General features: G+C 38.5%; 1 protein-coding gene across 10 annotated transcripts in view; it reads right to left on the bottom strand.

Annotated features, from left to right (window-relative positions):
- Positions 1–18,473, bottom strand: part of RAPH1 (Ras association (RalGDS/AF-6) and pleckstrin homology domains 1) — a 257,631-nt gene that overhangs the window by 39,084 nt on the left and 200,074 nt on the right. For all 10 annotated transcript variants that reach the window (XM_077448539.1, XM_077448530.1, XM_077448532.1 and 7 more), the window contains 2 exons: positions 14,533–14,654; positions 9,775–9,840 (listed from right to left, as the gene is read on the bottom strand). In XM_077448539.1, coding sequence (XP_077304665.1) covers positions 9,775–9,840; positions 14,533–14,654 — 188 coding nt within the window. The remainder of the gene's footprint in view (positions 1–9,774; positions 9,841–14,532; positions 14,655–18,473) is intronic.

Here is an 18,473-nt window from a genome sequence, read left to right as displayed (position 1 = left end):
GCAAAATGAGCCTGGCTGTGCAGTAACTGAAGAAATTTGATATAAAAGAAAAAGGTTTTGCTTCTCTAAGCCCTTGTACACACGGTCGGACATTCCGATGGAAAATGTCCGATCGGACCGGGTTGTCGGATAATCCAACCGTGTGTGGGCTTCATCTGACTTTTTCCGTCGGAATGTCTGACCAACAAGGTTTGAGAGCTGGATATAAAAAAATTCCGACAACATGATCCGATCGGACTGTCCAGTCGTTTGTAGAGAATTCCGATCGAACAAAGTGCCATGCATGCTCAGATCAAATTCCTAGCCCAATCTATTGACTACTAGCCTGAACATAGTCCCGTCGTAACGAAATAACGTCATCACGTTCCGAACGATTGGATTTTCCGACAACTTTGTCCGACCGTGTGTATGCAACACCAGTTTCGGACAAAATCCCTCGGAGAAAATCAGACGGATTTTGTTGTCCGAATGTCCGACCGTGTGTACAAGGGCTAAGAGAAAAAGCATCTAATTATTCTTGTAAACTAGCAAAAAAAACAAACAAAAAAAAAACAAAACATGTATGATGTGATGTTGTACTAGGATTTCCTTATAGATTTTTGTTGACCAGTGTCCATTCTCCTAAAGGCAGCAGTATAACCCAATGTACCTGAACAGTACAGCAATATAACTCAATGTACCTGAATACTTCATCCTGTGTCCCCTTTAATTTAAAAACATATTTGCATATCTCTGTAATGCATGCACATTTCTCTATATTTTATACCTTTAAAAAAAAAGCTGTAAAAACTCTTTGGCATGACAACACTATTTTTGGCTCTGAATTCCTAACACATGTTGCCAGCCCTGCCTACATAATTTCTGATGGATTAAAGGCGAAGTTCAACTTTTGAATAAAAAATTTATATATGCACATATTTGTTGCAGGAAAAAAAACTTGCATTTTTTTCCTTGGGAGCCTGTAAAGCATTGCACCCTCCATCAGCACACTGCAGGTGCAATGTTAGGTTCTTGTCAGTATAGCTGTCTGCCCGTTTCTCCAATGCGCACAAGCAGTTACTGAAACCCCGGAAGCTCAATTACGAGAGAGATCACCAGCGCCCCAATAGTTCATTGAGATCTACAAGCCAGCAGCGCAATGGCTGATAGTAGTTGTATTTCATCTATTCACAGAACTCATAGCTTTATAGATCTCTAAGGCTGGATTCACAACTATGCATTTTTAGTGCTTTTTGCATTTTGCACTACAGAATGTGTTCCATGGGAAACCATGTTAAATGGACTGTAGTGCAAATCTGCAAAATGCACAAAGCATTAAAAATGCATAGGAGTGAATCAGGCCTTAGGCCTCATAAACACTGGACATTATAATAACGTTATAAAAAACGTCATTAGCTTTGCAGTGAGTTTTTCAGCGTTATTTTTTTCTCCATTTTTTTTTTCAATGTGATCACAAACGTTAAAAAAAGCTGGTGAAATGCGTTTTTGAGCTTTTATCTGTGTTTTTAGACGTAAGGGCATTTTTACAGCTGAAAAACTCCTCTAAGAACCAATTCATTTTGGTTTTTTTTTACAGCCAAAAACAGTTGATAACAGCTTATGTGTGCATGGACACATAGGATAACATTCTGGAGAGTTTATTGACTGAAGGAAAAAACACCTGAAGCCAAAAACAGCAGCTGTAAAAACATCCAAAGATGTCCAGTGTCCATGAGGCCTTACAGTAAGGTAGAACGAAATGTTTAAAGTGGAACATTACCCTCCCAATCAACATTGATTATTTTAGATCCTTATGCTGCTAGCATTAGTACATAGATAGGAAAAGTATATGATATTTACTTGTTTTAAACTTAACCTTTAAACATTTTTTTACATTTCTTCAGTTATTTTCTGTTTTTTTGTTTAGACAAATTAGGTCATACAGCCCAGGAGTCTTTAGGGGAGGGGGGGGGGGGGGGTTCTCAGCATGCATACATGCTTGAGCCAAGGGCAGATGGATTCCAGGAAGTAAATTGTACATGAATCATTTGCCCTTACTCAAGCTGGCCATGGTTAGAAATGCTAGGTGGTGTTTTTCAAAGTGATTTCACAACAAAATAAAGCATGGAGACATGGGTGGCTGGGGGGGGTTTGCTTTGAATATCACAAATGAAATAGTGTTTTTGGTTTGAGGTGCTCGGATTCAGTGAAGATCAGCTTTAAGAATAAAATACATTGCCAATGTGGTGGAAGCACTGATAATTTCTTCGCTCACTTTATTCTGAACTAATGAAACAAACTAAAAAGGAAGTTACACAATTTTCCAAACTAAAATAAACCTGTGTAAGACAGGGCTGAGCAATTTCCAGAGGCCAAGCAGTCGACGTACTTAGAATAGTCCACTGGTTATATATCTAGCGCCCTGAAAGACAGACTTAAAGCCCAACTAAACGTTCTCACCGTTTGCTTTCTAGTATTTACAGCCCGACTAGAAAAGCATGTGTCCACCCCCCCCCCCCCCCCCCCGAAAGCTATAGAGAAGGACCCTTGTTAATTTCACTGAAGCAGTGACCTCTCTGTTTGACACAGAGCTAGAGCTTCTCACTCAGCATGTAACATCAGCTTTGCTGATTGTAAAGCTATTTTTCAAAATTGTTTTGATATGCTTGGAATGTATTTAGCAGATTTAAACTTTACAAGTTCAACTAAGGCTTAATGTACACGGGACGTTTTTGCAACCTCTCCTCAACAATTTAACTCGACAGATAAACCACGATTAAAAACGTCCATCTTGGCACATTGAGCAGTGTTTGCAAAAACAAAAAAAATTATATTTTTTTCAAAATAGTCAAAAATTAAAAACGAGGAGAGTTCAGAAGCAGTTGAAAAAAAAATTAAATTTTCTCCTAAATGTCCGTTTAGCAGCAGCAGTGTGATGTCCTCAAGTTGAAGTGATTATACCAAGATGATAAAAAATGATATAATTGCGCAACCCATAAATCCTCTGACAAGATCAATAATCATACAATGTTAAAAAAAAAAAAAAAAAAACCCATCAGAGAGATAGCAAAAACATTAGGTGTGGCCAAATCAACTGTTTAGAACATTCTTAAAAAGAAAGCACACCGTGAGCTCAGCAACACCAAAAGACCCCAGAAGACCATGCAAAAAGAACTGTGGTGGATGACCAAAGAATTCTTTCCCTGGTGAAGGAAATACCCTTCACAACAGTTGGCCAGATCAAGAACACTCCAGGAGATAGGTGTATGTGTGTCAAAGTCAACAATCAAGAGAAGACTTCACTAGAGTGAATACAGAGGGTTCACCACAAGATGTAAACCATTGGTGAGCCTCAAAAACAGGAAGGCTTAATTAGAGTTTGCCAAACCACATCTAAAAAAGCCTCCAGTTCTACAACAACATCCTATGGACAGATGAGACCAAGATCAACTTGTACTAGAGTGATGAGAAGAGTATGGAGAAGGAAAGGAACTGCTCATGATCCAAAGCATACCACCTCATCAGTGAAGCATGGCGGTGGTGGTAGTGTCATGGTGTGGGCATGTATGGCTGCCAATGGAACTGGTTCTCTTGTATTTATTGATGGTGTGACTGCTGACAAAAGCAGCAGGATGAATTCTGAAGTGTTTCAGGCAATTTTACCTGCTCATATTCAGCAAAATGCTTCAGAACTCATTGGACGGCGCTTCACAGTGCAGATGGACAATGACCTGAAGCATACTGTGAAAGCAACCAAAGGTTTTTTTAAGGGAAAGAAGTGGAATGTTATGCAATGGCCAAGTCAATCACCTGACCTAAATCCGATTGAGCATGCATTTCACTTGCTGAAGACAAAACTGAAGGGAAAATGCCCCAAGAACAAGCAGGAACTGAAGACAGTCGCAGTAGAGACCTGGCAGAGCATCACCAGGGATGAAACCCAGCATCTGGTGATGTCGATGCATTCCAGACTTCAGGCTGTAATTAACTGCAAAGCATTTGCAACCAAGTATTAAAAAGTGAAAATTTGATGGATGATTGTTAATCTGTCCCATTACTTTTGGTACGTGGGAGGCACGTATACAAACTGTTGTAATTCCTACACAGGTCACCCGATTTGGATGTAAATACACTCAAATTAAAGCTGAAAGTCTGCAGTTTAAGGATATCTTTTTTGTTTCATTTCATATCCATTGTGGTGGTGTATAGAAGTTAAAAAGATTAGAATTATGTTGATGTCCCAATATTTATGGACCTGACTGTAGGTTTATTGATTGCCAATTTTAATTACATTTTTATTATTATTGATGTTATTTTATAGCACAATACTGTCTATTGATTATATAGCAAGTAATACTGCGCTGTAATCAACTTTCTATTTAAAGTGCACGTATAAATTAATGCGAAAAATAAAGTGCAATATAAGTGCTTTGAATGTAGAGAGTAAGGTGGAATATATCAAATGTAAATATAAACTGCTCAGTGCTTAATGCTAATCATGCTTCAATAAAAATCACCAATAGGTACTAAGGCAACCTAATATCCATGAATAATCAAATACTCCCACATGCACCTTCACAAGCAGAATTTTTTTTTATTGTAAACAGGTTCTCACAGGTCCCTAGTATTGCAATGTAATCATTAGAAAAAGGTCCTTAATATACTTCCACATGGATATATCTTATCAATCATGAACCATATCCATAATGTTTCGGGTATTCAGGCTCAATCCTCCTTTGAAATTCTGCTTTTACACAAGATTCTCTAGTTCTTCAATAAATTCATCAATTTGCATAAGTATCATGAAAAACAAAGAGCAATCATTGCGCAATGATCATCCTACAAAGTTCAAAAAACATATGCCGATCCACTCACGTATAGATGACCATTAACAGCACTTTTGAACAATCAGCCGCTCTAAGCAATCCACACAAAGCATCCGCTGTGTTGTAAAGAGACACCAGGGTGGCACAGTGGGGAGTGGTTAGCACTCTCACCTAGCAGCAAAAAGGGTCGCTGGGTTGAATCCCAACCACAACACTACCTGCCTGGAGTTTGCATGTTCTCCTTGTGCCTGCATGGGTTTCCTCCGGGTACTCCGGTTTCCTCCCACACTCCAAAGACATGCAGGTAGGTTAATTGACCTCTGTCCAAAATTGGCCCTAGTATATGAATGGGGACCTTGGATTGTGGGCTCCTTGAGGGTAGGGACCGATGTGAGTGTGCAATGTATAGGGATAGGGACAATTGTAGACACTCACTCAGGTTGAACTGGATGGACTGGCATCTTTATTCAACCTTACTAACTATGTAACTATGTAACCTCGGATGACATCACTGGCTTCTCCCAACGCCTTGCGTCATTTGTCACGTGACTTTATCAAGGGTAGCCATGTGATCATCGGAGCTGCATTTATATGTCTACTACAGTGTACAGGTTGCCAATTGTTTTATTTCTGATTATTAAATAATATTATCCCCTTTTCATCTATTGCTTTTAAAAAAAATATTTTAATGCTGGTGTGGATATATTTTTTTATGTATTATTTTTATTTCTTATTTCTATTTATGTTGTTTGTATATGGAATTTTAGTATATTTTTCATTTGATTGTGAATTTGATGAGTCGTCATTAGGAAGTATAACCTGATTTTTATATATAATACCTGAGGTTCAGTGTATACTATATCTGTAATTGTATATTTGACCACTAGAGGGAGATGCTCAATAGTAGGCACTAATGAGTGTATTTTGTCCTTTGCTTATATATTCAGCACTATGTGGCTCTACAGACAATATATAAGGATATTTAAATTTTAAGTTTTTTTCTAGTTATTGTATCTATTTGTAAGTTGTATTGTTATTAAGTATTGTATATTTGGATTATTTATCTATGCCCGCCAAGCGCTGAACAGGATGATGCCCGAATGAGATACTGATGTCACTATGCCAACTCGTACGCTGTAATAGACATATAAATGCAGCTCCGACGATCACATGGCTACCCTTGATAAAGTCACGTGACGCAACGCGTCAGCAGGAGCCAGTGACGTCATCCGAGGTGTCTCTTTACAACACATGGGACGCTGTGTGTAGATTGCTTAGAGCGGCTGATTGTTCAAAAGAGCTGTTAATGGTCATCTATACATGAGTGGATCGGCGTATGTTTGTTCAACTTTGTAGGATGATCATTGCACAATGATTGCTCTCTTTGTTTTTCATGATACTTATGCAAACTGATGAATTTATTGAAGAACTAGAGAATCTTGTGTAAAAGGAGAATTTAAAAGGAGGATTGAGCCTGAATACCTGAAGCATTTTGGATATGGTTCATGATTGACGATAAGATATATCCATATGGAAGTATATTAAGGACCTTTTTCTAATGATTACATTGCAATACTAGGGACCAGTGAGAACCTGATTGCAATTCATTTTTTGCTTGTGAAGGTGCATGTGGGAGTATTTGATTATTCATGGATATTAGGTTGCCTTAGTACCTATTCGTGATTTTTATTGAAGTATGATTAGCAATAAGCACTTTATATTTACATTTGATATATTGCACCTTACTCTCTACATTCAAAGCACTTATATTGCACTTTATTTTTCGCATGAATTTATATGTGCACTTTAAATAGAAAGTTGATTGCAGCGCACTATTAATTGCTATATAATTAATGATTTAGGGTGTCAGAACACCATGAAAATGGTTGCAGCGTGATCATTTGGGTTTTTTCTATTTTTTACATTTTTTATCAATTTATTTTATTTTTCTATTATTATTCTATATATACATCTATATATATGTCTCAGCGCTTGAGTACACACCTTTTGTATTATACTGTCTATTGATTATCATTTCTAACCCTTCTATGTTCTGTCCAAAGCTGAAAAGAACATTTTGGATCTTGTTTTACTTTATCAGTTTGTATCCGCCTGGTTGCCATGATCAGCTCATCTTTTTCTTATGGGAGCCAATTTTCTTTTGGTGTACAAACAGCCCATATTTTTCACAGACAGATTACACAGCAGTCTTTCAAAAAAACAGCTGTTCTTTTATATTTCTTTTCTTCACATTTTAGTTGCGAGAAGTTAATAAAAGTCTGTTTGCCAGACGAGGAACAGTTCCAAACTTAGCAAAAAAACATAGAACATTATAAAAAGCAAAAAGCACCATCTTACCCCTGCTGTCCACATGTGCCATTAAAATGTTAAAGAGGCAGATAAAATAGTTTCCTTTTTTTGTTTACCATTCCTTTGAACAGCAGATCCATAAACATAAGCTGGCTGCTCCTTTAGTAAATCAATGTAAAATTCGAGAATTCTGAGGCAAAGATTTCTAACATCTTTTGTTTAGGCCGATACGTATTATTCTACATATTTTTGGTTAAAAAAAAAAAAAAAAAAAAAAAAAAAATCGCAATTAGCGATTATTAATTGGTTTGCGCAAAAGTTATAACTTTTTTTTTTTTACTAGTAATAGTCAGAGATTTTTATTGTAACTGCGACATTATGGCGGACACATCGGACATTTATATACAATATAATTTTATATTTTTTTATTTTTTATTTATTTTTTATATATTTTTTTATTATTTTTATATTTATTTATTTTATATATATATATATATACATACATACATACATATATATATATATATACACATACATATATATATATATATATATATATATATATATATATATATATATATATATATTTTTATTATTTTTATAAAAAAAAATTATTTATTTTTTTATATTCATCTCTATTTTTATTTCCACATCCATCATTTTCATTTTTATTTCTTTTTCATTCTTATATTTTTATTTTCTTTTTTTCCATCAATTCCTATTAATTTTGTCCTTCTCCCTCTCACACTTTTTTTTTCATTTTTCACTTATATAAATAAACATATATACATGTCCATACATATATCTTGCACTACTCTCTCTCTAATTCACTCCTCTTCTTCCTGTTTCCATTTTAGCTCTGTGTCCTCACATTATTATGGTCCCCCTGCATTGGTCCGTGCCTCATTAGTTCCTATGCCTGTATATTAGATCCGGCGTCCCCGCCCCTTTTCCCTCCCCTGTGTGCTCTTTTATCCCTGCCCTGATTCCAAGTGGCCAGCTTGATAAAGGAGCGCAGCTGTCCTGTCATACACGGTCTTGCCAGCTCAGGAAACGCGTTGCATCCCCTGTGACATCATCTCCCGTTGCCCGGAGTTCCTCGTGTGTTCCATGCCTCGGACTAATGCTCACTGCTCTACATCGGCCGGCTCTGCACATCTAATACAGCCCCCAGGAGCAGACACACGCCGACAGGACTCCCCCAGCGCAAGGGATACAGATGACACATCGAGGGTCTCCCTACGGTTTGGAATCTTTACATTGCCTGTTAATGTACCACTTAATGTGAGTGTTTTTAACCACCTGTGCATTAAATAAGAATTGTACAGTCTACAGTCAGAGGCGCCTCTCTCTCTTATCTTTACATCGGACATTTACCATGTGATCAGCTAATAACTGCTGATCACATGATGCAAACAAAAGCTCAGCGATCATTATCTTAAAGGGACATCGGTCCCTAAGAGGAAGAGGCAATTATGCCTCATTTATACTAACCAACAGTGCCGACAAGTGCCACCTATCAATGCCCACAAGTGCAACCTATTGATGCCCACAAGTGCCACCTATCGATGCCCACCAGTGGTGCCAATCAGTGCCACCTAGAAGTGCTTCCTATCAGTTTAATCGATCAGTGCCCATCACTGCCACCCGTAAGAGCTTTCTAGCCCTGTCAAATAAGCGCAAATATTTTTGGGTAAGAGTATATTGACATGTGGGATGTAGCACATGGTGATTGTTGGATTGTTTTTTGAAAACCACATATAACCGTGAGCACGATTGTTTATTCATATATATTGTTTGGGTTTGGCATACTACACGTTCCCATTATTTTTTTTTTTTTGGGGGGGGTTCTGTGGAAAAAATGGATGCAATGAACACTGGATTCTAAGGAGCAGATCTGCGAGAGTATTGGGATATACGTGACTTTGCTGGGACTTTAGGGCAACAGAGTTTGGTAAGAGTATATTGGCCTGTGGGATAAGGTTGGTGGAGAAATCACTTGGTGAAGAGTAATATTAGCACTATATTGGCACAATAAATGTGAGCACGATCACTAATCAGTATATTGTGGTTTGCTTTGCTAGTGGAAGGTATGCCACTATATGGTTCTGTTTTTTTTTTCCTTTTTCGATAGAACATCTGCAGGGGAAAAGCAGTGTGAAAGGAAGAAAACATGAACACCTGGATTGCGATAAAAAGATTTGACCCTTACATGTATTAAGGCTTACAAGATTTGATGAAAATTTCAAAGAACTTTTAAAAAGGAAGAAGAATAGAACTGATAATACAGGACAGTATTAAGTGCAAAATCAGCTTCCTGGTTATCTTGTCAAACCTTAACGGAATAAGCTGAAGTTAGAAAATGATTGGCTGCCATGCACATCTGCACCAGATTTTGCACTCTCCAGTTTTAGTAAATCAACCCCTTAGTTACTGTTTGTTCCATTCCCTATCATCACTATCACTTTTGCTTATCAGCTGGTATGTAAAACTGCAGGAACAATATCAATAATGGCAAGTGAAGTATCATATTAAACTCATACAATAAAAAAAAATAAAAAAATTAATCTGTCTTTTTTTTTTTGTTTACTAAAAACAAAAAGGAGTCACATTTTTTTCTGTTCAAGTTAATGTAATTTGAATGCATTGTAGAGCTTACCTCTAGTAAGACTTCCTTATTTCGGTCTGCCATTTCAGAGGTTTCTTTCCTTCCTAGAAGGTAGTTCTGAAACAAAAGATAAGCCAAAACATTAGGCTAAAGATAAGGATGGCTCATGAAGATTTCGATTTCTCTTAATTTTGACAATCTTTAAAAATCTGAGCAGATCCTAAGGGATATTTTAAAGAAGGGGAACCCAGACATTCCGGTACTTCCTTAGGCCCCTTTCACACGATGTCAGTTTTCCGGGCAGATCCGAGCGGGCCACCCACTCACTTGTATGGGCAGGCTATCTGTTCCGACAAGATCTGCTGTAGACAGACGGACAGCGATACGTTTGCCTTCCGTCCAGCGGATCGGATAAAAACAGACATGCTGTCCGTTTTTATCCGATCTTCCCATAGGGAACAGCGGGGCTCTGACAGGTCCATCCCTGCACAGTGAGCAGAGATGAACCTGTAATTTGCCTGCTCAGCAAGGATAAACAGAATGATCACCCACTGAGCTAGCGGAGTCCACTGAGTGGATCCGCCCCATGTGAAAGGGCCCTTAGAGTAAAATACATATAAAATGTTACGTTTGGTACAGCAGGATCCGCCTGATTTTTAGTGTGTACAGCTGTCTGTCCGACAGAAGCCAGTCTAAAGACTAGCTTTTGTCGAAGGGACATGCTGAGAAACCTTAAAATGTTTTGTATATATATTCCTTACACAATTTTTTCATTTATTTATTTTTCTATACATTCCTATATAGCAAGCAATTAATTACTTGCATTAGGAAACTGCTATTATTACTAATATACCATGATACCAGTGGTCATCTCATGTGTACATACACACAATATATATACATACACACACACACACACACACACGCACACACACACACACGCACAGTATCTCAAATTTTTGTATATATTTTATTATACCTTTTAATGCGACAACACTGAAGAAATTACACTTTGCTACAATGTAAAGTAGTGAGTGTACAGTTGTAAAACAGTGTAAATTTGCTGTCCCCACAAAATAACACAGCCATTATAAAAACACAGCCCTGTCTAAACCGCTGGCGACAAAAGTGAGTACACCCCTAAGTGTAAATGTCCAACTTGGGCCCAAAGTGTCAATATTTTGTATGGGCACCATTATTTTCCAGCAACCTTAACCCTCTTGAGCATGGAGTTCACCATAGCTTCACAGGTTGCCACTGGAGTCCTCTTCCACTCCTCCATATCACAGAGATGGTGGATGTTATAGACCTTGCGCTCTTCCACCTTCCGTTTGAGGATGCCCCACAGCTGCTAAATAGGATTTAGGTCTGGAGACATGCTTGGCCAGTCCATCACCTTTACCCTCAGCTTCTTTAGCAAGGCAGTGGTCGTCTTGGAGGAGTGTTTCGGGTCGTTATGTTGGAATACTGCCTTGCGGCCCAGTCTCGGAAAGGAGGGGGATCATGCTCTGCTTCAGTACGTCACAGTACATATTGGCATTCATGGCTCCCTCAATGAACTGTAGCTCCTCAGTGCCAGCAGCACTCATGCAGACCCAGACCATGATACTCCCGGGGAGGGAAAATGGCTAATTGTGCCCAATTTAGAAATTTTCACTTAGGGGTGTACTCACTTTTGTTGCCAGCAGTTTAAACGTTAATGGCTGTGTGTTGAGTTATTTTGAGGGGGCAGCAAATTTACATAGTTATACAAGCTGGGCACTCACTACTTTACATTGTAGCAAAGTGTAATTTCTTCAGTGTTGCCACACGAAAAGATATAATAAAATATTTTTAAAAATTTGAGAGGTGTACTCACTTTTGTGAGATACAGTATCTGTATATTATAGATAGATATATAGATATATATACACACACACACACACACACACACAACACCATCTGCCTGGAGTTTGCATTTTCTCCCTGTGCCTGCATGGGTTTCCTCCAGGTACTCCGGTCTCCTCCCAGACATGCTTGTAGGGTAAATGGATCCTGTCAAAATTAGCCCTAGTATATGTATGAACGTGTGTTAGGGACCTTAGGTTGTAAGCTTCTTGAGGGTAGGGACTGATGTGAATGTACAATGTATATGTAAAGTGCTGCGTAAATGGACGGCGCTATACAAGTACCTGAAATAAATAAAATATACACACGCACATATATACATACTGTATGTATAATAAACTTGCGTTGGTATGTTGATGTGTCAGTTTTTTTTTTATTCAGCCCGAGGAGTTAAACAAAAAAAAAAAAAAAAACACGCAGAGTGTACTGGGCTTTAAATTTAGAAAAGCCATTATTATGCGATCAACCAATGAAACTATGCAGCCTAAAAAACAATTTGCCAATGTTTTTCTGTCCCTTGCAGTCACAGAGGAGAATGTGACAGGCCCAAACATTGTTCTGAAGCTCAGTGCTCAAGCCTTGTGAGCAGAATTATTAAAGAATTCCAGTGATAAAGGAGTCTAGAAGTGGGCCACTTTAATAACCTTTGAATTTTAGTGCATTACTAAAATTAGTGTGAAACCCAAAATAACAGCTATAAAAAAGTTTTCTGTTTGACCTCTACTTTATGATGCATTGTAGCAGTTTTGTTGCTCAGGTCTTGTAAAACGCTTTCACAAGATGCTTCTATTTCCTGTAAGTGGAGTTGTTGTTCTAGCACAACAGAAATCACAAAATGCCATAAAAACTGCTGTATCACAAAGATATATGTGCACAACCTCTAGAATATTGAGCTGTGTAGCTGCAGACAACACAGCTGTCAATGCAATTAGTAGATTCAGGCCCATGAGCATCTCAAACTGATTTGTAGTGAAAATGCTGTAATTGGTCTGCTAGAATATGCACTCTGTCCTGTCTTTTAGGCTTCATTTATTTTAACACTTCAAAAACGAGGCATCTCTGTGACACAAGACAGTTTTGATGTCAGCAGTCTGCAAGGACTTAATGAGGCTTCTGGTTTTTAACAAACATGTCATGAGATAGTTGAAATTAATTATTTACACAGGAGATGCATCAAACAGCAGTAAACTAGTTTTGGTGCGGATTGCTCTCAGCACTGGTGGTTTAAGCCATGGAGACCTCACCACTGAGAATAAGCAAAAGTCCGGAAACTCCTTTAACTGCAAGTCCCAAACAATCCACTACAGTAGGGCACAACCACACAATTCTTTGCAGGCTCACACTTAACCCCTAACCTATGCCATGTTACCATTAACCCTCAACCTAACCCTTAAAGAATGTTACTCCAACATTTCATATTTCTTATAGGTGTCTGTGTATGATGTATTGTGTTAAAAAGTATCCTGTTCTCTTCGTATTGCTTCATTTGTGTAAAAATAGCTGGTTATCCTGCCAGTTCCCCCTTTTCTTTTTCAAATTGACCAGCTAGGCATGAGAGCACATCCATCATAATGTGGTAAATGTTCTGGCTGTGCTAGGAGCACTCCCTGCCTGTCCTTCAATGGTCATACTTGTGCCTTAATGCCAACCATTTACAGGGAATATCAGCGCCCCGGTGTTTCCCCATCTCCATCTCTCTGAGCTTCTTATGAAGAGGAGTACAGAGATTATGCAATCACAAAAAATAATTAATGTATTGCATTTTTAATAAAAGATAAAACACAACTGAGTGCATAGTCTAAGAGTAGTGGATATCACACATTTATTAAAAAAACAACAAATGGCACCGCAGACAAAATCAGTAAAAATATGCTCATCAGCGATCATAGGTCCAGGTCACAGCAAATGCAAGGCATACACACAGGACTGGCAAATGTAAACCTGTAAACAGCTGAGAACACCAGGGGGCACCGATTTAGGTGCAGCAGAATAGGTAATGTAAATAGCAAAAGATGACATGTCAACTCACTCAGAACCAGATGGAAAGTGAATGTAATGGAAGACAGTGGTGATATTAGGTCCGTTTAGTCACTGTCTGGGTAAAAACCCAAAGCACACTGCTGCTATTTGGGTTGCATATGGTGTCCAGGCAACCAGCATCGAAAAATTCTCAAAAAGTAACCATTAACCAAAGAGAAGTTCAGGATTAAAAAAAAAAAAAAATTATACTCACCTTATCACACTCAATCGATCTGAAGCTGCATCTGTCCCCCACCGGCTCTGCAGTAAGAACGGAGTGATCAAACACAGATGATCGCTCAGTTCTCCCCCTCCACTCTGAGCAGAGAGCTGTAACAGTCAGCAGCTCTCTGCATGCCTCTTCAGCTCTCACTGGAGTTCTGCGCTGTGGAGGGGCTGGCTCGGGCTCTCAGTGGATCCAGGCTTCTAGGTGGATCCCAACCATATGGTCAGAATCTTTTCTAGAGCCTGGACTGGCTCTGTAACATTAGCCAACATCAGGCTTCAGCCCACTGGCGGCTGAAAACAGGTCATAGGAGTGCAGAATGAAAAAAGCTTTGGCCATTCTTCTCCTATAAGTCTCTGGCAGAAAAAATTGATAATAGTAATCAATCTATGGCTTCAATACCTTCATAGTCACTAGCCTCGACAAAGCATGCTGGCATTTTATTTGATCTGCATACCTGCTCTGGTTAGTGGCTTACAAAAGTTTTGCATCCAGAGTATCAGTATGAGAGCCAGGCAATAAACAATTTCAGGAAAGCAAAGTTGTGAAAATCACAAGCTTTTTCTAAATATATGTCACAGAAACAAAGTGTTTGATCAAACAATTGTGTTTGCCATTATAGTTACCATATCCATCTCTAAAATAGTTTTTTAGCTATAAATTAAAGATATTCTCACTTGTGGATTTTTGAACAATGCGTATTTTTCAATGCGTTCCACAAACATCAGCTTGTTTTGGCTATCCCGGGTCCAGTTCAACAGGTTCTCAACTAGATTTTCATGGTCTTCAAAAATACGCTCTGTAGAAAGATCAAAGGTTCCATGTTGGTTAATTCATCTAAGTGTAGAGCACAATCTCAAAATGTTTTGCAGGTATCAGAGGCTGAAAACATGCAAGAATTTAACAGTCTATATACACACACTCTACAGTATATTATCACTTAAGAAAATAGCTGCAGTCCTAAAACCATTTGGTTGTGGGCCAGTTATGTTTCTTTAATTGGCCAAGTAATAAATCAACTGAAGTTTTCTTTGATGAGGACAATCTTCTTTTAGTAACACCTTTATAATGATCAATGAAATAAGGTAGTTCGTATTAAAATAATGTGCATTTGTGATGTCAACCTCACACATGAATAATATTTTTTGTGGTGTGCCATTAGAAATATCCTTTGTGCTCATGTGAAGAAAAAAGACAAATTAATAAGGTATTCATCATTCCAACTGCAATATATTCCGCAGGGGAAGTGGATTAACAGTAAATCTGAAGAGCTGCATTAAGCTGATATATTGAACAGTAGGCGACTTGGCACCATTTTCCTGTATTTTTGCTAATTACATATTTCATGGATTGTGAGCATAATTGAGAGAATTTATTTGGAGAACAGAAATAGTTTCTTTGTTTGTATGATCTTAAGAACAATAATGCATGATTCTTTAATAGCTACAGATATATATGCAACTATTTCAGAGCCTTGCTTCAATCATGTTCAATTCCAGTTAGTTATTGCATTGAAAAACAATGTAATAGTCAGAATTTTGGAAAGCTAAAACGGTCTGCTACTAGTGCTATTACACTAGTATTCATTTATTTGCTTGTTACAGAGGTTTTGGCCCCTTTGCAAGGTTTCACTTCCCGATTCCCTTACCGAAGATGCTGGCGCCTCCACCCAGGAGCCGAGGGACAGATCGGCTTCGGGTGAGGACATTGCGGTCACCCTGGGCAGGCAAGCGTTCTAATATTAAAAGTCAGCAGCTGCAGAAGTTTTGTGAAACTCTGTTTTAAGCACAAGCTGATGGCCACAGTAGCAGCCATGAGCCTGTTCCCATTTTCCTCAGTCAGCTGCCAGCTGTAAAGTGAAAGCGATCTGTAAATCTGCTGGATAACTTTCACAGTGCGGGAGGCACTGTCTCCTGCTCCCTGACCATATCCACCAGTTTCAAGAGACCGAAGAACATTTATTCCTTCATCTCCTCTGCACTGAATAATAAAAGGACAGGTACATAAAAAAAAAAAAATTATAAAACAATTTTAAACATAGCCCCTGTTGCCCTGCAAACGTAGCACTGCAAACGTCAGCGTGAGATCAATAATACTAACGCCATCATCTATGGTTAACTCTAAACAGATTAAAAACCTTTACTCCTATGGAAATTTTGGGGTACTTTTGTTTTTTGCGACATCATGGGCGCATGCAATTTTAAATTTGCATGTTTGGTATCCATTTAGTCAAGGCACCCTCATTTTTATAGCCAAAAGATTTTCACATGTAACCAAAATAAATGTAATCCTTTCGCTGCCAGGTCCATATATCGGGAACTCCATGGCGGGTGCCGGTGGCTGGAAGGGAAGGAGAAGAGAAAACGCAGGTCCACTTTCCTCCCCTTCTTCTTGTGGCCCAGAAAGCACCATCTCTGACGTTACTCCCAGGTCAAGCCCTCTGCGTCACCGGCTAGCTCAGCCAGGAAATAATGTTTTGCGATGCCATCTGCATTGCAAAACATTTATTGGAGCATAGGGGAGACATGCAGGGTATTTTAGACCCTGAATATCTCAATAAAGAGAACCTGTCGCCTACGCATGAGAACATTGATTGCGATACACGTTACATATCACCACACACACTAGAGTAAGAGCAATAATTCTAACACAAGACTCCCTCCGTAACACTAAACTGATACCCATGGGGGGCTTTTGAAGCGTTGCCTAAAGAAAATATAGGGTACTAAAGTTTGACGCCATTTCACGGGTGCACAAAAATTTAAATGTTTGGCATGGTGGGTATTTACTCGTGTAACCTCTTTTTTAAAATTTTACCTAAAATGTGGCTAATTTATTGCATTTGTTTGCCCTAAGATTCACGTTTGTGTGTTTTTTATTGAAATTTTGCATTTCCTAGAGCCTTGCGGTAATATTGTGTGACATAAAAAATTGGAACTACCACTATTTTATTCTCTAGGGTGTCTGCTTTCAGAAAATATATAATATTTGTGGGTTTTGTGTAATCTTCAGGACTAAAATGATTTTTTGAACATGCGTGCAAAAAAACACAAAAACGGCTCTGGCAGCAAAAGGGTTAAAAAATGCTCTATAGCAGAAGTGGTTAAAGTGACTGCAAGCAATCCTTTTAACCACTTAAGGACCAAGCCACTTTTTGAGACTTGTTTACAAGTTAAAATCACTTTTTCTAGAAAATGATTTAGAACCGCCAAACATTATATTTTTTTTTTTTTTTCAGACACCCTAAAAAATAAAATGCCAGTCATTTCAATACTTTATGTCACAACGTATTTGCGCAGAGGTCTTACAAGTGCAATTTTATTTGAAAAAGTACACTTTTCTAAATTAAAAAATAAAACCTTAAAGTTAGCCGAATTTTTTCTATTTTGTGAAAGATAATGTTACGCCGAGCAAATTGATACCCAACATGTCACTCTTAAAAACTGCGCCCGCTGGTGGAATGGAGGCAAACTTTGGAACTTAAAAATCTCCATTGGCGATGTTTAAACATTTCTACAGGTTATCAGTTTTGAGTTACAGATGAAGCCTAGGGCTAGAAATGTTACTCTCACTCCAACGATTGCAGTGATACCTCACATGTGTATTTTGAACACTTTTTCACGTTTTCATATGCGGGCGTGGCTTACGTATGCGTTTGCTTCAGCACGTGAGCTCGGCCAGACAGGGTGCTTTAAATTTTTAGTTTTTTCCTCATTTATTTTATTTTTTATTTTTACACTGTCCTTTCAAAAAAAAAAAAGGTTGGATCACTTTTATTCCTATTACAAGGAATGTAAACATCTCTTGTAATAGGAAAAAAGCATGACAGGATCTCTTAAATGTGAAATCTGGGGTCAAAAAGATCTCAGATCTCACATTTACACTTAAAAAAAATAAAAAAAATAAAAAAAAAGTAACAATTATTTTTTTTGAAAAAAAAAAAAAAAACCCTTTAGGACCATCTAATGTAATGGAACTGAGTGGGGGCCATCTTTCCCTCACTCGGCATCCAGGCAAAGAGGGGAAAGGACGCAATAGTCGCCATCACTACCGACAGTGGAGACAACCGAAGCGAGGTGGAGGCGCCCTCTCCCCCCGATAAAAGTGATCTCGCTGCGAATCCACCGCAGAGACCACTTTTATCCTAAAGAGAATCTCACTCTGTTGCTGAAAATAACGGGGTTATGGCAGCTAGCTGCTGCCATAACAACGGTATTTAGCGTCAAAGTACCGACGTACAGTTACGGCAATTTTTGTGAAGTGGTTAAACATGTCATACTTACCTGCTCTGTGCAATAGTTTTACACACAGCAGCCCCAATCTTTCTCTACTCAGGTTCCTTTCCAGTGCTCCTCCCCCAAGTGCCCACATAGCAAACCAATTGCTATGGAGGCACTCGTACCTGCTTGCCCCTGCTCTAAGATGCACTTGGCCCCACCCTCTGCTCCCTCCTTACTGGCTGTGATTGACAGCAGCAGGAGCCAATGGCTGCCCTGCTGTGTCTGAGCCAATGAGGGAGAGATCACTGAGATTGCTGGATCGAGATTAGGTTTAAGTATAAGGTGGGCTGGCAAAAGAAAGTTTTTTTCTCCTAATAAAGTGGATGCATTAAGGTAAA

The sequence above is a fragment of the Lithobates pipiens genome, unplaced genomic scaffold, assembly GCF_037356315.1.
Source record: "Lithobates pipiens isolate NorthernLeopardFrog02 unplaced genomic scaffold, aLitPip1_a1.2 Scaffold_22, whole genome shotgun sequence".
NCBI lineage: Eukaryota > Metazoa > Chordata > Amphibia > Anura > Ranidae > Lithobates > Lithobates pipiens.
The sequence above is the reverse complement of the archived record's forward strand: the minus strand, read 5'-3'. Positions and strand labels throughout refer to the sequence as shown.